This window comes from Trachurus trachurus, assembly GCF_905171665.1.
Source record: "Trachurus trachurus genome assembly, chromosome: 10".
Taxonomy (NCBI): Eukaryota; Metazoa; Chordata; class Actinopteri; order Carangiformes; family Carangidae; genus Trachurus; species Trachurus trachurus.
Window position 1 is genome coordinate 21,170,941 of NC_139894.1, and position 26,233 is coordinate 21,197,173.

Here is a 26,233-nt window from a genome sequence, read left to right on the forward strand (position 1 = left end):
GGAAGGTGAGGGCGCTCCTTCCAGGCCACCGATGATTTTTCACAGACCGTCTGACCCCCCCACCAGCAACAGCGAGCCACTTCCTCTTTTGTCTAATTTCATGGCGATCGGGAGAGAGGGAACACCACCGACGCACGCACACTGTCTCAGCACTCTTGAAAGAGTTTATTCGGGGTAAATAACTGACAATTTTTTTGCAAGTTTTGCTCACTGGGGGTTTTAAGTAGTGTTGCTAGGATTAAATCACGTGTGCGATTCACCTTTCCCTGTAGAATTAATTCATTTTTTAAAGCTTGTGGATCAGATATTTCACATTGTAGCGCCACTCGCTGATAACAAATCGGACTAAACGGGCTCCCCCCTCCGCCTGCTGCATCTCTCCCACACTCAGCGGCGGCGGCACGCTGCTTAACGGCTACAGCTAACGTTAGCAACGGTGCAAAAAAAAAAAAAAAAACGCCTCATATGTGTAGTTAACAGAGAAGCTTTAGTTTGACTCTTCAAAGTTGGTGGCAGACAATTAACACATAACACTGTGTATTTTCGAGACTCAGTAAGAAATTGTAGTTAACATTAAATTGTTGGCAACTTAAAAGTCCTCAAATGTTTGTGTTTGGGTTAGCTTAGCCAGCATCGGCTAGTTAGCTAGCTGCTATGCTATGTATGTAGTTAGCCTTAGCCCCGGATTGCAATTCAGAAGTTACTGTTATTTGAACTAGCTCTGAACAAACTGGACTAAGTGTAGTGGTTTTGTCACTTGATTTTAATTAGAATAGTTGAAGTATCTACGTGGAGCATATTAATGTCCACCATTCATTGCAAGAGTCCCCGGTAAGTGTCGGTAGCTGAGAAAAGGGGGTTAGCTAGCAGCACCTCAGGCTAGTTAGTTAACGGTAAGTTGGCAGCTAACGAGCGGCTCCGTGGTGCTGCACCGTGAAGTTAACTTACCGCTTCAGTCAGACTCCCACAGGTATCACGTTATCTGTGTGTGTGAGTGGGGGTGTTTTTGAAAGCTAAAGCTAAGTTAAGAAACCATTATCAGCATCCTTAACTGGTTGTAAAGATAATTCGGAAACTGTGGAGGAGTAATAAAAGTAGTATTTGAATGGTGTTACTACTAAAGATATTCACACATAAGATATGTTTTGTTTTTTTTGTCGTGTGTGTTTTTGTTTTTGTTTTACGCTTGTGTACCTAAGTCTTTTTGCCACTGGTACCCTGGGGTTTCTGTCTTTGTATCGGCCTACTATACCTGCAGTGATGATAACTGAATGTCCGTCATATCTGAACACAGTATACCTTTTCTTTGTTTACAGTGCAAACTAAGTCACTCATTGGCACAACGAACATTGTTCTCCAGGTGAGTGTCTGTTTACAGTTTGCTACAATTGAAATGATCCATTACGAATTTCTCTGCATATAATTTGATGAACCATCTTTTCTCCAATTGTACATGAGGAGTAACTGTTGAGTCTAAACTTAAAAATGTATTTATCAATATCCTTTGTCATTGTTTTGATTGATACACACAATGAATGACATTTTCATGTGTCCAGCTGCCTAAATGCAAAGCAGTTTAATCAGGGTTGTTCAATGCTAATTCTAACACTAAATTCAATGTGTTGGCCCAACATTTTTCTTTTTGTCTACTGACTTTTTCCGTCTGTGTGCAGGTGAATCTAAGGGGACATCACTTAAGGGACTCCACGGCACTTGGATCTGTTCTTCTCTGTCCCAGGTTCAGACTGCTTGGTCTATGGCGCTGATGGACAAACACAAACAGGTCAAGCGGCAGAGACTTGACCGCATCTGTGAGGGTGAGTGCTCCTTAATACTGAAAGTAAATGCCTGGGTGGTATATTTAATTACCTTGATGTGAAGTATTACATTTTATTGTACTATACGAGGGCCATCATTACGGTAATATATAGTCATACTGTTAAGCGTTTTTGCTGAAGATTTAAACCAGAAAACTGAAGTTTCAATTTTTTACCAAACATACAACAAAATGTAAAGAGACTGAATGCTAGTAATATGATTATTAGCCTCCCACCTGAACCAAGACTTAAATGTTCAAAAACATCTTGACTAGTTTTCCACTACAAATTGAGAGTGTTTAGTGTTGATAGTTTTATCTCATCCAGAAGTTTGGTCTAGCCAGTGGCCACAGTAGCCTTCCTGAATGAAGATCTTATTGCGTCTGGTGAGACCAAATAATAAACCTTCATTCCTTACTTTTCAACACATTAACAGTGTAACATTTGAAAACAAACAAGCAAGCAAGTCCGGGCTAATCCTGTCTGAAACTGGTTTGGACTGATGAATACAAAATGACAACAACAACATAGCCAAATACAAAAACAAATTAAATCAAAATTCATTCCACCATTCAGCAGTTTGATGTTCTGTTACATGAACTGGAACATGAACTCATAATACTGCTTTTTAGGAGCTGTTTTTTCTGAGTTATTCCAGTGTGTCAGGAACATTATGAAATTGATTGAATATTTTATTTGGTTCATGATAATGAAATGCCACAAGCAGGGTGTAAAATTAACACCCTCCAAACGTCAGTGGCGGGTAAAAAATGAGTTTGGTGTGTAAAACAAAAATACACCTGCCAGTGGCTGATAGAAAATTTTGAACTGCAATTCCTTTGCCACAGAGTTTATTTCTTTAGCTGGCCCCTATAGGGATGCAACAGGATGAACAAAAACCCAGATGCAAACCGTCAGGGTCCTGTTCTGTCCATCCTATCGGGGTTTATTGCTCATCATCATCAATTATAAATTGCCTCTGAAAAAAAACTGCTGGCAGTGTTTGAACAAGCCTAAATCTGCACACATAGTAACAGCTGATCACCGGCGATGAAAACTTTTATGTGCTCAACAGTGGCGCGCATTTGATGTGCCGTGCTTGTTTTTTCCGTGCATGTCCGCGGTGCACAGGTCCACAGACCTGCTCCCTCAGGTTGTGTCTCTCCTACTGTTTCCCACGGCGCTCTGCCCCGTTTGAAAGGTGAAGGAAGCCCGTATGTGGAAAGACGTCGCCTCTGAGATAGAGAATGTGTATTATAGAGGAGAAACACACATTTCAGGACAGAACAGAAATGTCCTGTAGTTTTCAGCCTCCTTTTATATTTAACAGAGGAAGGACAATAATATTCTCGGCTGCCAGGATGTGCAGCTTCTTTAATGTTCTTAAGTTGGATTTTTACACTAAAAACGTAAGGTAATTACTTTTAGTCAAACAAGGCATGATTTTTACATTTGCCGGTGAAAAATATGTTCGGCCGGTAAATTTTTGGAGGTCACTAGCCAATGGCCGATGAGGTAAAAAGTTAATTTTACACCCTGGCCACAAGTTGACACAATTCTGAGGTGCTGTGTGTTTTTTTGTTTTGTTTTCTTATTTGTGGGTTACATGGTACGCAGGCAGTGTACAAGTGGGAGCTTTGCTGTGTCTTTCTTATTGAAAATAATAAGTTAACTTTTTATATTGCTACAAGTTTAACAATCATGGCTGGTATACCAAAGATTTTTGGATGAGAGTATTTTGAACTGCAGTAGAGTGTAGATGATTGAGATCACACATAATGGTGCACTAAAATGGAGGGAACCGTCTGGGAGCGTCTCAGGAGACGGGTGAAAGGGAGAGGACAAGGTGAAGGGTCGTGGGGCAGGGAAATGGGCCAGCTGTCTCTTTAAAAAACGACAACAGCCCAAACCGCCCTCGGCCTCAGCCTCGGCTATGCTAATGAGGTTAGTGCTGGTTGGCTGGCTCTCAATGGAGCTGCATGTGATTGGAGGCTGCTCTTGGGGGAGGGACTGGGCGTGGATGACAGCTGGGATTCAGCCAGCCAAGAGCAGGCTGACAGAGAGAGGGAGAAAAAAAAGAGCGATAGAGGGAGAGCGAGGCGAGAGAGGGAGAGAGAGAGAGAGGAAGACAGGCTGACAGACTTCATAATGCAAGGTTAGGCCCGGTGCTCATGTGTTTTCTATTTTGGCATGTGTTCTTAAATTTGAACTATGGGGGGTGGTGGTCTAAGGATTGGGTGTGGTGCAGCTCTGTGTGTGCAGTTTCCCTTTTTATGTTCAGCGCGTATTTGTGTTGTCGCAGCCGTTGAGGAACTGAATAACCAAGTGTGTGTGTGTGTGCGCCTAGCTGTGTCTGGGTGGAGTACGGCTGCTGCTGCTTGCTGCATTATCATCGTTTGCTGCCCCTCCCCCCTCACCTCTTACTCCTCCAACTGCGCCAGAGGGAGAGAGGAGAGGAGGAGGGAGTGAGGGGAAAGAAAGGGAGAGAGGGTGGGGGGAATGAATGAATCACTGAATGAATTGTATTGTGTGTGCGGCCATGCTTGTGCTTCGTAGGCCTTGGGTATGCCAGTGTCCTTTACTCAGATTACCCCGTGTGTAGGCCTGTTTGTGTATTTCTAGAACTACATTTTCAGAGAGCTTCTTTGTGATGAGCCCCATTTGATTTTTGTACATAGTAAGAGTCTCTTTGTGCTTTCAGTGCGTTGCAGTAGGCCTGTTGGTATTCTTGAGCGATTTGCAGTGAATGTGAATCAAACTGCTAAACTGGGCTCACGATACTGTACATTTCTATAAGAGTACCAGGCTGTGTGGTTTTCTTTTCTTTCTTCTTTTTGCCCGTGTGCATTTAATGCATGCATTGGGAAATGGTCAGACGTCAGAGGAAGTGTTCACAAATATTTGTTTTCCACCCTCAGCTACCAGCTCCCTTCCCTCCCTCTGCAGTCTCACCATTACCTCCTGCCTGCCCTCTGTCCAAGTAAATGTTCCAGCTAGACACACTCCCCCACCCTGGGAGACGCGCGCACACACCTGTCACACAGCAAGGACAAGATACTGGTGCATGTGTGGGGTTAGTCCAAGCTAGAGCTGTTGAAAAGAAAGCAGGCGAGAGGTGTAAAAGCAAAACTATTACAACCATTAGTGTTAATTTATTAAATTTACCCTATTTTCACACTATTGCAGCAGCGGAGATGTGGTGTTTATTTCTGGCATTGATTTGTTGTTGACTTGTTTCTTTTATCAGCAGAATGATAAATGGTCACGGTGTCAGAAATGTGTGTGGTGTGTGGTGTGTGTGTGTGTGTGAAGGGGGGAGAACCAGAGAAACGGGAAGGAGGGACAATTCCAGACGGGAGAATTTAGGTCATGACTCAGACCCCTTCATGAACCCCCGCCACCTCCTTTCCGAGACCCCTCAGTTTTCTCCACCCCTCCCCCCAGCCGCCACACTACATCACCTCTCCCCCTCCCATCCCAGCCGACCCCCCCGTGTGTACTCTGCTCATACAGTAGGCAGGTCAAGTTCCCAGAATTAACACTTCATCAAAAGTGCTCTATCTATCTTCCCCATATGAGGAGCTTAAGGATCTAAGTGTGACAGAGATGGATTGATGAAGACTTGATGGTGTTTATTGGTTCCACACACTGCTAAACAGAGCTGGAGTTCAATACCAAATAGGCCTGGATGCTGGACACTCTCCACGCCCTATTACAGATTTAGTTACACATTTCTTTTGCAACCAAAGAACACATTGCTTCTGTGGGACATACACAGCACACATCCTGGTAGTTTTCTTTGGGCGCTGATGGGGAAAAAAAGAGTCATAAAAGTCTGAGTTATTATTGTCTAAGCAGTGTTAGCACTGTTAACTTTAGTCGTTTGTGGTGGGGGATTTTCTGTGGGGGTATAATGACTTGCATCTTGTCAGGTAGTCCAGCCATGGGAAACACAGACTTTTGAGTCACTAACCTCCGGTTTAACATTACTGTTTATGAAATGCAAGTGGCCTGTAGCTGCCTCTACCATGTCATCAATAAACGCATTAGGAGACAGAGACAAAATCCTGTAACACAAAGCTTTATGCAAATGTTAGTGTGTCTAAATGTGGTTTGGAGACTTCACGCTGTTGTTTTTGTCCTGGAATTGCAATGGTCATAAGATAATAAATATAACCACGCATGTAAAAACAAACACTGTTTTCTTCCTTCTGCTCTCAGGTATCCGACCCCCAATCCTCAACGGGCCAATGCATCCGCGGCCCCTGGTGGCCCTGCTGGACGGGCGGGACTGCACTGTGGAAATGCCCATCCTCAAAGATGTGGCCACAGTGGCATTCTGCGATGCCCAGTCCACACAAGAGATACATGAGAAGGTAGGGTTAACACGCTCACACATAACCACAATGTAATCACAAATGATACAAGCAAAACACTTTTATTCTAATTTCATGCTGTAGTTTGAAAATAATCAGCAGAACATTTGCCACCAACATGGCAAATAATGACTAGTATTTCCCTAATTTATGTAGTTTTAATTTTCATGTCTCTTGCAAAAGTGGCATAATATTTCAGTGTTGCTTTTGCAAAGTGCATTTAAGTATAATAAACATTCTGATTTATCAAATGCATTTGTCCATTGTAGGTGCTTAATGAGGCAGTGGCCGCCCTGCTGTACCACACCATCACTCTGTCCAGAGATGACTTGGAAAAGTTTAAAGGTCTACGCGTAATTGTGAGGATTGGCTCGGGCTTCGACAACGTTGACATCAAAGCAGCTGCTGAACTTGGTGAGCTGACGCACAACAACACACAAAGTTGTTCGGAGTGCTGTTCATGGCAGATGCTGTTGTCTTCAACACTGATCTTTTTCCTCCTTGTCTTCATCCCCACCACCCAGGCATCGCGGTGTGTAATGTGCCAGCATCCTCAGTGGAGGAGACAGCCGATACTTCGCTATGTCTGATCCTCAACCTGTACAGACGAGTCACCTGGATGCACCAGGCCCTCAGGGAGGGAACCCGTGCTTCTAGTGTGGAGCAGATCAGGGAGGTGGCTGGTGGCGCGGCTCGTATCCGGGGCGAGACGCTTGGTATTATTGGCCTGGGTGAGTAAAATGTGGACCTAGGTGGGCATTTAAATCCCTATAATTAGATGGTATTTGTCTTATGGAGTTATTATTTAAAAATCCCACATCCTCACATTTTTTAAACCCTAACACAAACCAGAATAGTGAAAAAGACAAATGAGAGAGTATAGGGCTAAAACAATTACTCGTAATTTGAATAATTCGATTTACCAAAAATTGCATTTCGAGGCATTTTCTCCTGAATCGGAGCTTTGTTTAATTAACTACACTTACAATATATGCAATATTCTTTCAATGTGGTCGCTAATCCAGATGAATGCTAGTGGGAACGTACAGTAATTAGTTATTTGACTAGTTAAGAACTTGAGTCGATATTGATGGCTAGTTATGATGTCCCTAACATTAGGTCAAGGAAAAGAAATAAACAGCTGCTGCGTTCATTTAATTCACGTCAGTTTAATTCACTCACCCTCTGATTCAATTAAGGCTGGAACACACCGGCCCGCGAGGTCAGGTACGCATCTGTTCGGTGTGTTCAGCTCCGTCCAATTCGACATGCGCAATAGGGTAGCTTCAACCGTCGGAGGATTAGAGCCGTCGTATACTCTGATTGGCTGTGTGCTAGCTATGACCATTCTGATTGGTGGGGCCCTTGTGAATCATAGCTGTGTGTGGGAGGGGTGGAAGTGACGATAGTAGACAAGCCACTCATATAAACAATTTTGAATATGCTCCTTGTGCGCTTTCTCCTTACTTTCCCCTCCTGCGATCGGGCAATAACGAGTCCGAGAGCAGATAATGCGACCATCAGCTCAGCCGGAGAGATCATTCTGCTGCCAAGCTTTGTTTTCCAAAAAGTCTTCTCAAAATGAATAACAAGCTAATGTTGTGTGCGCTTTGTTTTTAATCTCTGTGGTTTCTTCTATGGATTCTCCGTTCCATTATTTCCTGTTTTCATGGTAGGGATTACTGTCATGAGACAAGCGCCACCCGATATTAAGGAGACTTATTCCATCTCGCGCAAGTGCAGAACGTACATGCTGATGTGTAGTCGGCAGTATTTGAGGCGATGTGTTTCAATGCTTCCTTTCTGCTGACTGTGTCCGACAAAACGTGACGGAATCGTCAGAAAAAGGCAGTTGGCTGCCAGCTCATGTCGGTGCGGTGTGTGGGGACCTTTAGACTAGGGATGCACCGATATGAAACCGGTTCCAACTTGGATCAATTCCTGGAATCGTGTGCGTGTCTGCTTTAACGATTCCCTTATTGATTCCGTTTGGTTCAGAAACTCGCACATTTGCAAAGAAAAACAACACACGCTGTGTTCGGGTCAGAACGAAGCAAACACGGGTGGAGGCAGAAGCCGAGTTGAGTGGTGTGACAGCATCGCCTGTCGCATCTAACCCGGCCGACACTGTGTAGTGTGGACACGTGGGCTGCTCTCGCGTCAAGAGTTGATGTCGCTGTTTACTGAATTGTTTTTTTGTGTTTTTGCGAGCCTCTCCCCGCCGCGACCCGCTCAGCTCCAGGTGTTTTACAGTTGTTCTACCTGGAGCCGATGTACACAGCGCCCACAAAGACCCGTTATTGTACCGGACTGAACGATTAATGACGTTACGTTAAAACCAATCATCATTATAAATGAGGGTGCTTAGTGTTTATATCCACATGTCACCGTTTGTTCTCACAAAATAAAGTTAGTGGCGTGTCTGCGTGGAGCAGCTGCTGACAGATGCAGCTGACAGTGACGTTTCCTCATCACTAAACCTGTGAGCCACCCTCCAGTCCTCCCTCCCTCACGTCGTGAGGACAAGTCAACGTCTCCTGAACAGGCTACATGTCTATTCTTTCTGTTTTTCTCTCTTCATTTCCAACCACCTCGTTTCAGGTTTTGCTCGTAGCCACGTGGAATGGTGCGCTCTGTCTTTCTCTTGCGCGCTCTCTCTCTTTCACTCGCTCACTCCGCATAAAAACGAACGTTATGAAAACAATAACTAGTGAGAAGAATACACATGCGTAAAAACCATGAAATGTAAACACTGTTAAAATCCTCCTGTGAGCACAGCTGCCCCACAGCCACAGTGGTCTAGTGTTAACCTGTCCAGGCAGGTCGGTCCTGTCTACTTTTTTAATGTTGGAGCCATTAATGCAGTGTTTTCAACTTTGGGGTCGGGACCCCATCTGGGGTCGCCTGGAATTCAAATGGGATCGCCTTAAAGCAGATATCAGCTTCACGGCCGTTTCGGCTAATGCTGCGTTCAAGGCAGGCTTTTGAAACCGTAAGTTACAGCTTCAAGTCACAACTACGACTTGGTAGCGTTCCAGGTAACCCGTAGCTCGTGTTTTTACCATCCTGTTGTCTGTGAAAGTTCCCTATAACGGCCACTCGTAACTTCCGACCCGTGAACTCGTACCAGATCGAACTGGTATGACTTCACAGGAAGGAAAAACACAAAGTACGAGTTTCTTTGAACGCACCATGAGTTAGCAGCCCCCGCCCTTGTCAGGCATCAATTGGTCCTCGTGCTACGTCACCACATTCACGCGCATCCCTTGGCTGCACACACAGCCCTTCATGCCGTTCTCTCTCCTCATTGGATAACACTTGTATCCCAGAAGAAATGTTTTCTCCTCGGGTTACAGCAGAGCAGAGTGACGGAGAGACTCGTGTTCCGGTCGAAACACTCTATGTAAGTGATTGCTGACGGAAAATATGACTAATTAGGACTTATATTAACAAAAACATTTCACTGATATCTCCTTTAAATGTCTAGTAATTGATAAAAAAAAATTTTAAATATACTAATTATTTTCCTTTTTAAAATTATGATTAAAAACACCACAGACAATCTTAAACAACTATATTCTTTATGCTTTCACTTTCTCGAATATAAATCAAGATCAAATAAAATGCATCATATACAAATATCTGAGCTTGCTCATCTTGATTGAGGGTCAACCACTGCATTAATGCAAACAAACCCATTCTCTTTTATTCCCTCACCTAATGAGAATCGATAAGAGAATCGATAAGGAATCGAATCAATAAGCAATATCGATAATGGAATCGCTAAATTCTTATCAATTCCCATCCCTAGCAGACATGTCTATTTACTATAGCTATTTAATAAGGAAAAAGACCTTATTGTGATTACTCGATGAATCGATTAAAAAAACAATAGAATAATGAATTACAAAAATAATCGATAGTGGCAGCCCTAAAAGAGTATCCATTTTGATTTTTTGATTATATAAAAGTCACCAGGATACTGTTGGCAAACTTTTTGTACATAAATCACATTCACTCAACAACTCATTCGCCTCACTCACTATATTTTTCCCCTGGTCATGCATCACTGCAAGGTCAGTGACTCAAACCACTGGTTTAATCCAAACAGAAAGTTAATGGTCAGACAAACAGTGACCCATTTGGTATTTATGATTTCTATTTTGGTTCCAACAAGGGCACATCAGTGGCTGTTAATAACCTTACCTTTTTTCTTTGTCTTGAAGGGCGTGTTGGCCAAGCAGTGGCCCTGCGAGCCAAGGCCTTTGGTTTTGGCGTGATCTTCTATGACCCCTATCTGCCCGATGGTGTGGAGCGTTCACTAGGCCTGCAGCGCATGGCCACCCTGCAGGATCTGCTCATCCACTCGGACTGTGTATCCCTGCATTGCAGCCTCAACGAGCACAACCACCACCTCATAAATGACTTCACCATCAAACAGGTGTGCAGGACACAGGCAGAATATGCTAAACACAAAGTTTGTCACACGTTTGCTTTCTCATCAGCAAGTATTATGGAATTTTGTTTGGAAAAGGCAACATCAAATTATGGTTTACTTTTGTTAGCATGGTTGAAATATTGTGAATAATAGGTAGCCCACCTCTGTTTTACTAATACATGATCCTAAACCGGATTGAACCATCTCATCAGAATTCAGAATGGATGTAATATTGGAGTGGACCTAAGTTTTATTAAATTACTGATTTTTTTTCATCAGGCACTACATCGTTCATTTAAATGTCTTATGAAAACAGTTTTACTTTGATGACATATGTACATAAAATTGTTTTGCCTCTTGCCCTATGTGAGGAAAAAATTGTTGGCTTATTCTGAGGTTTAGCGGCACAACCACATTATCATTTAGCATCACAGAGGGATCATCACTAAGGGATGTTGATGCTAGTTAAGTAGCCTGTCAAGCCTAGTATACAGAACCCCCTACGATCAATCTGACCAACTAGCTGATATGTTGATCAAGGCTGTCATATTACCAGCAATGGACAGTCAGTTTTTTACTTTATTAAAGCAGAAGTGAGTGATCCGGTCGTTTTCGCTAATGCTGCGTTCCAGGCAGGCTTTTGAAATCGTAAATTACAGCTTCAAGTCACAACTTACGACTTTGTAGCGTTCCAGGCAACCCACTCGTGTTTTTCCCGACCTGTTTTACCGGTGAAAGTCACTATAACGGCCACTCGTAACTTCCGACCGGTGAACTCGTACCAGATCGAACTGGTACCACTTCACGGTCGGAAAAATACGAGTTTCCTTGAACGCACCATAACAGTCCTCGTCGCTACGTCACCACATTCACGGCGTTCCTTGGCTGCACACACAGCCCTGCATGCCGTTCTCTCTCCTCATTGGATAAAAACTGTAGGATACGATAAATGTTTTCTCTTCGGCTCAGAGCAGAGCAGAGGGACTGAGAGACCCGTGTTTCAGTCCAAACACTCTATGTAAGTGATTGCTGTCGGAAGATATAACTATTTAAGACTTATATTAACACAAATATATCACTCACTTCTGCTTTAAGTTTACCTGAATCAAACATTCCCTTCATCGTAGGGAAGTCTCTGCTATAGATTAGGAGAAGTACAACATATTTGCGCGGAATTACATCAGTGTTTAACGATATTTTGCCTCAGATTTAAAAAAAAATTCAGTCTAGTTGGCACCTCATAGTTTAATCGTACTGTTGCTTACTCTTACTACAGATGCGTCAGGGAGCTTTCCTGGTGAACACTTCAAGAGGGGGTCTGGTTGACGAGAAAGCATTGGCTCAGGCCTTGAAAGAAGGCCGGATACGAGGAGCTGCCCTGGATGTGCACGAGACAGAACCATTCAGGTACTAGTGGGAGGGGTGGGGAATCTGTCTAAAAGACCACATGTCAATCTTTTATAAATCGTGACCCATGAGTATCCTCCCAAATTTATCTTATGAATACATGATTAGTTGCTGTAGGCTTGAATGAAAAGCCACATCTCCACAAAGGCCCCACTCACACATTTCTAAAAAAAATGTTTTTCCACTCTGATTTTATCCTGAGTTGTGATTCCTATCTTTTCTGCTGCTGTGCAACTTCTTTTGGATGTTTGTCTGCTGAACGATATTCTTCACCCACCCTCTGTCTGTTTACAATACACATATTGCTTAGTTAATATGGAGTATTTGTTTGGACATGTAAGTACTTAAATTTTGAAAGTCCATTAGGGATGTGAATCTTTGGTTGGCTCACGATTCGATTCGATTACGATTTTTAGTTTAGTTTTTTTTTAGTTTGCTTTATTAACACCAGACCATGTGAAAAAGTTGAATGATGATGATGTCTACAGACTATTATATCAGAAGCCATATTCCCCCCCAAAAAATGCACATCACATGTTTCAGATTTATTTAGCAGCAATATATTTGAACCATTTTAAAGTAAACTGCTGCTGAAGCTGATTTTATAGGCTACTCTCTTTTCAAAAGCCTGGACTGAAGGGATGTGAATATTTGGGTGTCTATTCAATTCAATATCAGTTCTCATGCACATGCACATAGACATGTATCACCTGTAACAAAGGCGCTGCTAAAAAAAATATAAATAAATAAAAAAGACGGCACTCCGCTCTCACGCCAGCTCACCTGCAGTCTGCCTGCAGCGCCACAGAGGAGCTGTCAGAGCTGCTGCTGCTGGTCCTCTCTCTTCAGCCAGGTGTTTAGCTGCACTTTGTATGAGTTTAAAAAAGTGAAGATCTAACGTCACCTGAGCACCGATCAGCTGATCCAGAGCGCAGTGGATGTGGCTGCTCAGCTGGAGCGCGTGTGTGTTTAACGGCAACAAAAAAAAACAGCGATCGTCCTCTCTCCTCAATAGAGGACAGGCATTCAATAGAGCATTTAAATCAGATCAGTTAACGTTTGTAGGCGGTTAACGAGCGTCTTTTAGCACCATGGCGTGCTGCAGCGCTGTGTACGGCGCTGTGAAGGCGCGTATTGAGACGGAGGAAACTGAATAAAAAATCGATTTTTGAAGATTATGAATCGATTCAGAATCTTAGAGAATAAGAATCTCGATTCTTACATGAATCGATTTTTTTCCCCACCCCTAAAGTCCAGTCACTGTCCTACCCAGGGGTGCAAACTTTGTGTGATTCGTGTAAATCCGCAATAAAAAAAATTTGAGGGGGGGGGGGGGGGGGGGTGTGGCGAGGCGAGGCAATGCACCTGTCTCTTTAAGGCGCGTGCACCTTATCTGGATGACAACAAGTGGTGGCAGCGCTCCTCTTCTGTCCGGCAATACACACCTGAAGCTTCACTTTACATAAAAACTAACTAACGCGACTGCCACAGTTGTTAGATTTAATCAATGAGACCAACATTAATCTCCTATAAAGAGTTTAACCAGCCAGTGGGAAACCCAGGGCTGTACAGTGCGACATCAAAACATGCCTGTGCTAAGAATTAATCTGCCCTGTAGCATGGCTGCTATGGGTAAACAACAAGAAGAAGCAGAGCAGTGTATCAGCTGGGCACTTGTGGAAACGTTTGTGAGCATGGCGAGTGAAAGAGTCGGAGCTAGAAGATGCGCCAGTCGCGTGTGTCATGATCGCGATCGCGACCAATTAAAGATTAGCGCGTTTAGCATTTATTAGCGCTCCGGCTCCTGTGCAGCAGCAGGAGAAAGAGGAGGAGGAGGTTGACTGACTGTGGCAGGACACCTCTGCCTCTGTTTCACTTTATGTTGCTGGTAAATAATGTGGAAAAGTAGGCTAGTAGGCTAAAGTTAAATTATTTAGCATGCACTAATTAAAAGGGGCAGAGCTTTAAGAGACATTTTAGCTTTTATATTTTATAAGATATAATTTTTGTAAGAACCACTAATAAATATAGGTTATATATTTCAGTGAATATCTAATTGTTCTTAGCCTTTCTTAGATGACTCTCTTTGCCCAATAAATTAAAACATGTTGGAACTATCATGTCTCCTCTCTTGCCGCCAGAATCCCTACTTTTAACCTCAGACTGTCACAATGATGTATCAGATGTCAGACTGCCTCATTCTTTCAGTTTTAACCTAAATATACAAGACATGATTGATTTTCCCAACGATCAAATTATACCAAACCAAACCGAAAACCATGACCACAAAACCGTGAACCGTCGGCCCCGGGCTATCGGTTCAGTAGACCGGCTACTGCCTCTGAGACGTGCCGGTAGCATGGATGTAGCGTACTAGCCTCATACTACCTCTGTATTTCTCCTAAAACAAATGTTGGAGCAAATTTCCTAACAGGCAATATCTGGATAAACTGACCACAGACTGGGGAGAGAGAGATTGTGCAGGTTTAACACGAGCAAAAGCTGTGCAAACCTGAGTAAATCTGGACCCTAGTCTCATGCTAAAATTTACTGTAAATTCACCTTTAAAGTTGTTGTTTTTTTAATTCCCGGGGGAGCATGCCCCCGGACCCCCCTAGGGGGTCGGTATCTTGTCACCTTTTTAACCCCTGATGAGTTTGCACGCCTGCTACCTCGTCCCACCTTGCCCCTGCAGGCTGCACTCGTCCATGCACAACAACAGATGAACACGACGACACAGCCATCCTCTTTGTAACCACCTTTCCCCCTCTGAACAGTTTTTCGACAGGCCCTCTGAAGGATGCCCCCAACCTAATCTGTACCCCACATACATCCTGGTACAGTGAGCAGGCCTCTGTGGAGGCTCGTGAAGAAGCAGCGAGGGAGGTTCGTCGTGCCATTACTGGTAAGGCACAGCCGCTTTTCAGCGTTTCCACAGTTTGACAGTTTCCTTGACGTGGTGTGACTACTGTGCCGTAGTTTTAGATATCCCCTTAGCACCTCACATCCAGGCTGTGGGACTGTGGTTGTTAGTTGAAGCCTTTCGTTCACACTAGGGATGCACATGATTAACCGTTTAACCGTTAACCGATAACAAGAACTTTGACCGATTAATACTATCGGTTATTTTTTTATTGTTATTAGCTCCTTATGTCGTCAACTCATGGGGGCGTGTTAACACGTGCAGAGTTCACGTGCCTTCAGTCATATTTCGCAGCAAAAAGTTACACAGGAGGGCTGACAGTACGTGCAGCAGCCCCCATGAAGGAAGATCAGACAATAAATGTAACCTACACGGACATAGATGTGAATCACCTGTAACTACGGCGCTGAAAAAATAAAATAAATAAATAAAAGAGGACGTCGCTGAACTCCAGCCTGTTCACCTGCAGCTCCACAGAGGAGCTCTGCTGTTCCTCTCTCTTCAGCCTGGTGTTTGACTGCACTTTGTATAAAAATAGTTCTACATTGGACATCTAACCTCCCTATGAGCGCGATCAGCTGAGACAGAGCACAGTGGATGTGGCACTGATCAGCTGTCGCAGCGCACGTGTGTATTTAACGGTAAAAAAAATAAAAAATTGGAGCAATCTTTTTTTTTTTTGCCTTTAATTACACACGTGCGCCGCTGCCAGTAATCTTATCGGTTGACGGTTAATAATCGGTTAATGAGCGTCGGTTATCAGTCAGAAAAAGAAATCAAAATGTGCATCCCTAGTTCACACTCAGTTGGGGTTGCACACACAACTCATTACAACTCGATACAATCTCACAGTGCTCAACGTTATATAATCAAATTGTTTGCTTGAAATGCAAACTCACTGCACATTCACCACGCTATGAAATAATAATGTAACCTTACGGGACGGAGTTGTTTTTGAGGCAAATGCGTAACCGAAACTACATCCCAGACACGGCTCCTGGGCGGAGTGATTTCAAAAACACAAGTAGTTCCAAGTATTTGCTTCATATTTATGTTATTTCATAGCGTGGCGATTGTGCAGGTCATAACTTCTTCACAAGAGCATTTTGGCGTTGTTGGATTGTGTATTTGATGAGTTTTAAGGGAAAGGTGAAAGTACCGTTTCAAGAGCAGCTTGTGTCTCTGCCCCACCGATCTAAAAATGGCTTGCACCGACAATTAAAGGTAATGAACCTACTGCTGTGACTATAGGGATTGGGTGGGTCGCTCGGTTGCCCAGTCGTCCGTCCTGCGAGTGAGACGCTGACAGGGCATTTCAGTGTCACGTTAGTGCTGCAGCAGGACTTAATTTTATGTGGTCTAACACGGCGCCTCTCTTCGACTCACAGCATAAAGGCCAAATTAAAAACATTAAGGCTATGGCCTCCCGGTGTGAAATTGTTGTCGTGCGCCCCCCAATGTCTCCTCTCTTGGAGTGCCAGAATCTCACCTACTTTTAACCTCAGACTGTCACAATGATGAATCAGATGTCAGACTGCCTCATTCTTTCAGTTTTAACCTGTATATACAAGACATTTCGATTTTCCCAACGATCAACATATACCGAACCGAAAACCGTGACCACAAAACCGGGAACTGAACTGAACCATGGATTTTGTGAACCGTTCCACCCCTAATGGACATACACATACATTTAAGCAAATCATGGTCTGTATTCTGTATGGCCATTGTTTAAATGTTAGGCTATCTGTCATTTTATATTTGCAAATACTTAACCTGGAATTGAACGGGTTGTCCAAAGAGCACACTGTCAGTAGTAGGGCTGGGCGATATGGCCTAAAATCAATATCACGATATATTGAGCAGTTTGCCTCGATAACGATAAATGGACGATAACTAGCCTACTCAACCCCCCCGGAAAAAAATAGCATTACTTCTTCTTCTTTTTTTTTTTTGCTATAACTGCAGTATTTATAGAGGTGCCACTTTAAACCTATACACTGTCTAAAAACATGTTAATAAAATACAAATAAAGTACTTAACTAGTTAAGAGTTATTGAACAACTGATAAGCACACATTATTACAGCACACATTAGGCTACAGAATTTCTTTTTTGAACAAGCTGCTCTTCCTCCTCAACCAGATGACTACCTCAGCAGCCGCAGCCGATTCAACTTTTGAACGTTTTCGCTACATTTAGTTGTGGCTGCCGCTGCTTCTTATTATCGCCGCCAATATTTCATAATGGGGTCGGAGCAGATGCACAGTAATAATCTACCGTCACTTTGTAAACTTCTTCAAGTGCCTCGACCCGCTGGACGGCGCTCTGTTTATCAATAAAGAACGTCAGCGTGGTTATTTCAATTTAACGGCGTCATGTCCGTTTCTGTCTGTAATCTCTTTGTCACTCCCTTCACGCTGGTCTGTTGACAAAATCACGTGACGTGGCAACCGACGCTGCACGTTTTTAATCATTTCAGCGAGGTTTTTTCTCATTGCTCTGGTGTGTGTGTGTGTGTGTCATTAACTCAGGTGAAAAAATAACAACAGTGTGTGTGTGTGTCATTAACTCAGGTGAAAAAATAACAACAGTCTCAGTACAGATGAGCGCGCTCGCCGCGCTGCTGCCAGTGAGTCACCGGCTCTGTCCCTTCCTGTTACAGACTGGATGGGGTGGAGTCACGTGACTACACACGCTGAACACTAGTACGGCTCTTAAAGGGACATGAACATAGCCTACCAACACACACAGCCAAAAAAGACAAAAACAACTTTTATTTTGTTTCTTTTTTTTTTCTTTTTTTAAAACCGAATATACCGACATGCGCAAAATGACGTTGGTTATCGTCGTAAATTTCGGTATCGGTAAATTTTCGGTTTATCGCCCAGCCCTAGTCAGTAGCATGAACTCTGTTTTTGCATTTCTATCAGGTCTTAACGGTCTGTTTTTCCCTCTCTAGGCCGTATCCCTGATAGTCTGAAGAACTGTGTGAATAAGGAATACCTGATGGCCGCCTCTCAGTGGCCCAGCATGGAGGCAGCCACTGTTCACCCAGAGCTTAATGGAGCCACTTACAGGTGAGGGCCACGCAGCTGGATTTGGATTTTGAGGCAGTAAGAATCAGCTCTCATGTGATTGGTTGGCTTTTTCTCTCCGTGTTTCAGATTTCCTCCAGGCCTGATCAACGTCGCAGCAGCAGGGGGTCTCCCAGGAGCTGGCGCAGGGGTTGAAAGCCTGGTTTCAGGAACCCTGGCGCATGGCATCGCCCCCGTCTCTCACCCTCCTCATGCCCCCTCCCCGGGGCAGCCCACTAAGGCTGAAGCCGACAGAGACATCCCCTCCGACCAATAGCCCCCCCCCGCCGCCGCCAGTACATTCCGTCACCTCTGGAAACCACCCCACCACCCCTCCACCCCCACTTCCCAGCATCAGACACAGCCCGACCCTCAAGTACATCGGCAGCACCGGTTTGACCTGACGTGGATCTACACAGTCTTGTTCCTCAGATCCCATAACCAGCCCAGGAGTGACCTATCCACCGCTTCCCCACATCCCACCCACATCCCTCCAGAACACACACCCATCCTTCCATCCAAGTCTGCATCTCACCCACCCACCCACCCACACGCCATCCCCTCCTCCCCTTCACTCCCCCACAACGTCAGCAATAACTCTGTTCTCAAGGATTCAATGATTGGATTGGTTTATTTCCTTAGTTGGCTGTTGTTTTAATGGAAAGTTGATCTGTTGTGGTTCTAGGTGTTAATGTTTGTTTGTTTGTTTGTTTGTAAAGAAAAAAATAGCATTTCTGACACGAGGCTTTACAGTCTGCTGCCTCCTGCAGTCCTCCTCCTCCTCTGAGCAGGAGAGGCACAGAGGCAGAAAGTTTGAAGCCCCCCTTTGTACATTAATGGCTCATGTTACTGCTCTCTTCCTTTTCTTTTCTTTTCCTCCTCTCTCCCCCCTCCACCTTTGTTGTGATGGGGGGAAAGTAAACCAGACAGAATCACCAACAGTAAATCCTGTCCTCCCCACCAGGCATCTAGCTGCCCCACAGCCCAGTTTTGCCCTTCATTCTCCCCCCTTCCCCAGCACTGTCATCATATGCTTGCTCAGCAGAGGGACCCATAATGCTGTCAGTGTTGAGCTCTTTACAGACTGTCAAAGTATATTTTATCTACTCAGCTCACACTTTAGCTCACAACCTTGATGGAGTGACACCCTAAGATCACTGGTTACACTTCTCTGCTGTGAGAGAACATCACCCCTGGATACTTTTGTCCCCCCCCGTGGATTACTCTGTCCTGACGTAAATGGCTTAGAGCATCATATCAGAGAAGCACCTGGGCATGAAGTTCGATCTCGTGCCAGCAGCCAGGGTGCTGCGTGTGCGGTCTCCACACATGGTGTCCACACTGTGTTGAAACGCAGCAGCAGCTTTTTTTTTTTTTTTTTCATGCTGGAAACACAGCAGCATGCCGGGGACGTGGCCAGCAGAGGGCACTGTCTGACCGCCCAGAGCTGCACACAGCTTAACGCCGGTCAAACAGATGGACAGTTACAGGTTAGCTTTAGTGACGAAGAACATGATCACACACTGCCGACATCAGAACACAGGACGGGTGACCAGGGATCGACTACCGCCTTATTGTTATTGCCTCACTGTACCCCACCACCACCACCAAGCACCCACCCACCCTGCACTCTTCTCCCACTGTCATAACCGACCCTACACATCTGCTCATGAACCAGTTACGCATCCACCAATTCCTTTAAGTGTGAGGGGACAGTAGAGATTAGATTCCCTGTAGGAGCAAGGGGACAGTGTTCTTGCATGCTGGCTTTATTAATGACAGTGGTGCGTGTGTGTGTGTGTGTATGTGTGTGTGTGCGCGTGTGTGTGTGCGTGCGCGTGTGTTTGTATGTTCCCTCACCCTGTAATGATAACAAGCTGTTGTCTTTCCAAAGGAATAGTCCCTAGGAGTAACTCTTTAACGCTGTTGCCCTGGTGTCAAGGGAACACCTTTCTAGTACCTCAGTAACAGATATTGAATGTACCGTGCATACCCTTTTATTTTTTGTACAGATTTTCTAGATACTTCTTTACTGTTCTTTACCAGAAGGGTTGTGAAATTGTAGCAGTAATGATACAATAAAAAAAACATTGCCCCGTGAAATGAATTGACAAAATCTTCGTAGGTTCGCTATAGGTCACTGAATACTCAGGCTGCAAAACCAGTGTTTATCTCTCTCTCTCCCTTTACCTTTTGATTTCCTCTGTGTGGAATTCAACACAACGCTTTCCACTTCTTAGACTTCGGACTGTAGTAGATGTGTTTTGACCTCCATCTTGCCGGCTAATGAAAAATTAGGAAAAAAACAAAAGGCGGTCGTCGTGGTCTGCTAGTTCTCTTTTATTAGAACAGTAGTAGTAGGTGCTGTTTGGTTTCTTTTTTGTTTTGTTTTGTTACCCCCACCCCCCTTTCATTGTCAAGCTGCTCTATCTATAGTGCATGTGAGGTAATTTTCTAGGGGAAATACTATTGGCTTGGAAAAAAAAAAATTTGATGTCATCTTGCTGTTTCCCTCTGCTCCCCGGCCTTCTCCCCCTCAGAGTGTTTTCAACCCGAGTTGCCATTTTTGTCGTGGTCAGTTTTCCAGTGATGTACAGTTTTCCCCTCAGAGTCTATGAGAGACATGGAGCATGTCTGTGTCCTGAGATGCTAGGCTCCTCTGTCATGTGATGAGTATATATTTTTAAAAAAAATAACCCCCATAGTTCGGATTATGAGCATTATAGTAATCTTAAATTTTGCTGTTGATGATTATTATTTTTATTTTTTTTTCAGTTCAGCAGTGCACTGTTATGAAAACCATTCTGTTTTTATTGTAGGATTTCATTTTTATGGATATGCTGTCTGTGTTCTACATGTTGTACTGAAACATTTCAGAGAAAACAAGAGATCCCCCTCCTGATGATTTTTTTTGGTGTGTGTTTTTTTTTTTTTTTTTTTTAATTCGTCTTATCCCAACTGTCCTTTCCAGCTGATATCCTCTGGGCCTTACTATTTCTCTCCTTGTTAACGTAGCTGTTAAGAAAGTCGCCATGGAACCACTCACTGCCTTAATACAGTTGACCACAGCAGGTGAAGTCAGGAGACGCACCCAGTTGAAACGAACGCGCCACAGTGGATGCCGCACTGCAAAAAGCTCTTCACACCCCGACAGGCGGAAATCTACAGCACATTGCATTTCTTTGAACGACATTTGCCTTGTGTTGACAGTTTTTGGCTCATTCTGCAAACACATAAATCCAGTGTGAATACTTACTGTTCATTAATGTTATTTTTTTTATGTTTGTCTTCTAGTTTCTAGTAGCTAAGTTGCCCTGGCAGTGTGTATGTGCGTTGGCTAACAGATAAGCACAGTGTGTATGCTCACAAAGCCACAGCTGATATTTCACTCTTGGGTGTGAGAATGCCCCCCCGCCTCCCACCCTCCACTGACACCACCACCACTCTGGGGCTCTTAAAGCGTCTTTCACAGCGCATCCAGAGCTCCAGAGTGGTTGGGAGTGGGAGGGCATAGCGGACACTGGTGTGGTCTGTCAAAAAAAAAAAAGAAGAAGAAAAAAAGCAGAAAATTATGGTGAGAATTGGTCACTTTTTCTCTCTCAGGGTTCAAATGCACACATATCCTCCAGCAGTCGCCCTCTGTCTTGTGTCCATCATCCCAAGTTTTCCGCCCTCAGAATGTAGAACAGCCTCCTGCGTTTTTAGAAACCGCTCTCTCCTCATCCCCTTTTGTGCACAGGTCTGAACTTTTTTCTTATTTTTATTTTTTTTTCCTGTTTTGCTTTCTTTTGGCACTGACATCTAACCATCTAACAAGGAATGAATGAATGAATGTTTGAAAGTGACTGTGTGTAATGTTAAAATTGGGAAATGTATTTTTACAACATGTGAACATGTTTTTTTTCCACTCACTCTCATTGTGAATTGATTTTTTTTCTTTCACCAGACTGCAAAAACAAAAAGAAAAAACAAAAATGAAAAAAAAAAATCTGTAACTAGGCTCTTAAGCTTTATTTTTGTTTTGTTTACTTTTTTATTAGAAACAATCATGTTTGTGATGGTAACTTCCGATGGTAAACTCCACACCGTATTTTAATAAAATCTTAAAAATTACACATTTGCTTCATTGTTTTTAATTTTTGAAGTAGCAGTTTGTAGGAATCATTTTGTACTGACCGTGCAACTCTGTCTTTGGTTATTTAATTTGTAAAAGTTTCTGTGCTTGATTATGGTGGTCAGTGAGTTAACCAGTTAACGCACGCCGTACCGCCCACGGTACGGCTCCAGAAGGTGGCGCTAGCATCAATTACTCCCGAACATTTTTAACAGCAGCCCTTAAGCATATATATTCATGTTATACATTGTTAGAAAGCTTAGATCGCCCCGATCAATTCAAGACCACCCATGATTTTTTTGGTTGCTCACAGCCCTAACAGGATTAGCAGTTAGGTCGGCTAGCCGCTAAGCTAACGTATGATGCGTACATACCTTTCAAGTCTTCCCTTTATCCACAGCTGATCTACAGCGACCATCTTATGACACAAGACCGTTTGTACAGCTTGCCAAGTACCCATGCTTGTGAAATATGAAATCCGTTTCCTTCTAACCGAAGTATTTTCCTCAATATGTCCATGTGTTTAGTCCAATGCGTAACGTAATACACGCGGATCAAAACAAAAACCGGCCCCGTTACCGCATTTTACGAGTTGCACGGCGATCTGTGATTACATGTGACTGAATGTTTACATCTGTGAGGTCTTCCTGCTTCAAACGACACCACTCAGTAGCCAATCGGTGGCGAGGATGAGCCGGGACATGTCTCGAAAGCCAATGAGGACACGTGACGATGAGACTGACAACGTGACTTTGATTGACAGCTGCTTGAGCCAATAGAAATTGTCCGTGAAATGAAGCCGTTAACCTTTTAGCCAATAGTCTGAGGTTTTCAACAGTGTATGACACTACGCCATCACGTTTGGTTGCTGATAAACAAACCCCCGTGTATCCGACGTGCGCGCCACCCGCTCCGCCGCATAGAAATACACAATGCAGATAGGCGTATAGTTCTATAATCCACTGCTTTTAGGGGTGCGCCCTCTACTGCGCGCCAGGAGTTTAGCGGTTGTATTTTTTTTGTTTCTTTTGGTCTTTTGACTTGAAATTTGGACTGCAGGAAGCCAAGACCTGTGGCTGTGGCCTAATTGTGTCTATAGCCTGCTGAGAGGTCCCTGAATGTCTGTACCCATGTCATTCTATAGGCAAACCTATGGGCGGGGAAACAATTTAATCATTCTAACCTTTGCCATTTTTGTCAGTAAAGTCACAGAATCAAAAAAACACCTTAACAGTAATCCTGAGAGTGTTACCTTTACAATGATACCAGGCACATCTCTGAATCTTAATCTATGTGGGATCTGTGCTGCTCACAACTTGGGCATGGCGTTATGGCAAAAAACATGAAAAATAGGGGCGTGCATTAAGAGGTTAATGACAATTAATGCCAGTTGCCATTATGTAGTCCTACTGATTGCACTCGGCAGCTTGAGGATATGTTTACGGAGCTTTAGCTATTAACAAAATTGTTTGTTATACAGTTCGTCAGCTCTTTTATATGGCAATGAGGGGTTATGTGGTGCCAGAACGGGCACAGTTTTACGAGCGGGCAGACTAGGTGGGGAGTATGGGAAAGGGGGTTTCTGTATAGACCCACAGGGCAGAGGAGGGTGGGGTATTATCAGCCCCAAAATTGCTACCACATGCACATAACCGGGAGTCTGCTCTTAAAATGGAGTGAAGGGACTGGAAGCTGAGGTCCACTCTCCAGCGCTGGCTTTAGAAGCCCAGGCTCAAGGCTGGCACCCTCAGGTGTCAGGGTGCCATGGAGTCCTCACCGTCATCCAATAATTATTTTCAGCCCTGTGACTGGCACCGATGTGTTTTAGTACAAACACAGCGCACCAATTTAGCTCTCCTTTGTTGGACTCATGGGCAGTTAAAAAGTAGAAAAACTGTAGCAGAGCCAGAGATAACATTTTCTTCTTCCTTGTTAAACCTCATGCATTTACATCCCTCAATACAACCCATCCATTAGCAGTTTAGATTCAAGTTTATTATGCTAGAGGGATATCAGATTTTCACTACACACTTATTCTGGCTAAAAGAAAGTTCACAATAATAATTTTATCACAATATCTATAGAAAATAACAATGCTGTGCTTTTTGACAAACACAAGTGTAAAGAAGTGGAGAGAGAGTCTGACTTTAGCGTTCATACTAGCATGCTGTTAAATTAAAATAGTGAACATGGTTATTCTGACCGCTCAACAGTGGCCAGTTGGCGTTATCACTGGGAGTATGTTGGCAGGCTAATGGTAGGATTTAGTTGATTTTATACATTAAAAGGCACATGGCCTGTTGAGGAGAGGCTTTTATCAAAAAGAGTTTGTCAAACCATTCAATGTGTCTCTTGGGGTGTTAAAAAAAAATGGGATGCGCAAATTAGCCTGTTGCTGTCTGAAATAACTGACAGCAGAATTCATTCATGACAGAGACCTTAATGTTCGTACAAAAGAGCAATAAATCCAAAAGTCGTCAAGATATTTAGTCTGGACCAAAGTGGTGAACTGACCATCCAGCCCAAAACCGACTGATATTTCAGTGTTAACACGAACACTTACCACTTTTGTTATCTGTGGATACGTGGAGTCGACACTGTCACGTACAGTGCTTGCCAGTTTTTAAGTGAAGGACAGACATTACATAACAGCACGTTATAGTTGAAAGAGGCCCAGGATGCAAGCAGTATTTTAACAGACCTGATTCACACACACTTCAAACACACTCCTGCACATTTCTTCCAAAGACCCTCTCGGGAATGTGCAACATAGTGCAGTGGAGCATCATCCACCTCTCCCAGCGCCATACATTACCCCTGTCAGCCTCCTTGCTGTGCAGCCAGATTTTTTTTATTTGTTTGTTTAGTTGAAGAAGAGGAGAAGGAGGTCTGGGAACCAAACCAGTAGCACGGGGGTCTTATAGTTCCTGTACTGTTTATTTATGAGTATTCATCTACTCATGACTTTACCTTCTACTGGTTTTAGTGATTGAGTCACAAAAACAGTAGAAAACTGAGGTCCAGAGACGAGGACATAAATAGATAGCTGAGCTTGGATGGGGAGAAAGAACAGTTTGACAAATCAGGATGTGTGTGTGTGTGTGTCAGCTTACGCATGCTTGTGCGTACATGCCTGTGTGATTAATTAGTCTCCAGACAGATGACCTATCCCACTTGGAGGGATTGGACTACCAATCCCAAAGTTGAGTGGATAAATATTTGTCTCCACTTGTCTGTGGAATGATTAAATATTATTCCAACTGCTGAAAGACTCAGATGTCGCATCGGCTTCAGACAGCAACAGATTTATTTTCCTTTTTAAGAGATCCTGCACTGCATCTTTTATTTGACCAAATTAATTGATTAAAGGATAATTCTGGTTGTATCTTGTTATTTATTTGCTCTTGTTAACAAATCCCAGAAGATGTAGTTGATATTGCAGAATACAGTTCATTGGATGTGATTATACTGACATGGGCACTGTAGTTAAATTAGTCTTTGAGCGCACACATGAGAACTGTATTAATCCACAGCTGACAATGGTCTCTAAATGCTTACTCTTGTTTGACAAATGGCTACCGTACTTAGCCTCTGTGTTGTGTTGGTTCATCTTTGTGAGTACCACTGTACGTTTTTTTCCGGTGCTTTCTCGCTGCATAGTTACCTCTCTGTGTTAGTTTATTGCTTTCCTGCAGTTTTTGATCCTTTTTCCGTTGGATTTCTCGTTGTTTTGTGGGCTCAGTTTTATCCTGGACTCTCCAGCCAACCGTCTTTGGTTATTTTGTGTGTCCCTTATTAGATACGGTTTGTTTATTCAAACCTAACATCTATGCTTTTTGGTCACAGACATCTTATAAGGAAAAAAACAAAAAACGATTCGGACAGCTAGGATTTCATACGTCACAAAGCTATAAGGAACCAATCAAGTCAACCTGTGGGCGGGGTCAAGATAAACTCCCATAGGATATGTCTCAGATGCTTCACCAACCATCTTGATACGTGCTGCTCTTTCACCTGTCCACAGGTAGGTGGACAATAATTAAGCATCCTATTCATAGCCACCTACACAAACACAGTCAATT

General features: G+C 43.6%; 1 protein-coding gene across 1 annotated transcript; it reads left to right on the forward strand.

Moving 5' to 3' along the window:
* Positions 1-101: 101 nt before the first annotated feature.
* ctbp1l (C-terminal binding protein 1-like) lies at positions 102-22,100 on the forward strand. Its single transcript, XM_083980453.1, has 11 exons — positions 102-174; positions 1,317-1,360; positions 1,674-1,817; positions 6,039-6,193; positions 6,463-6,607; positions 6,718-6,924; positions 10,420-10,634; positions 11,908-12,038; positions 14,816-14,943; positions 17,923-18,040; positions 18,128-22,100. Exons 3-11 carry the CDS (start codon positions 1,757-1,759, stop codon positions 18,312-18,314), a joined length of 1,347 nt encoding a protein of 448 aa, XP_083836579.1. The 5' UTR covers positions 102-174; positions 1,317-1,360; positions 1,674-1,756; the 3' UTR covers positions 18,315-22,100.
* The last annotated feature ends 4,133 nt before the right edge of the window (positions 22,101-26,233 follow it).

Excerpts from the sequence above, each read along its gene's own strand:
- ctbp1l (XM_083980453.1), top strand. The coding sequence starts at position 1,757 with ATGGCGCTGATGGACAAACACAAACAGGTCAAGCGGCAGAGACTTGAC. Across the intron at positions 6,925-10,419 it reads GCTTGGTATTATTGGCCTGG|GGCGTGTTGGCCAAGCAGTG; the intron begins GTGAGTAAAATG and ends TTTGTCTTGAAG. Across the intron at positions 14,944-17,922 it reads GGTTCGTCGTGCCATTACTG|GCCGTATCCCTGATAGTCTG; the intron begins GTAAGGCACAGC and ends TTCCCTCTCTAG.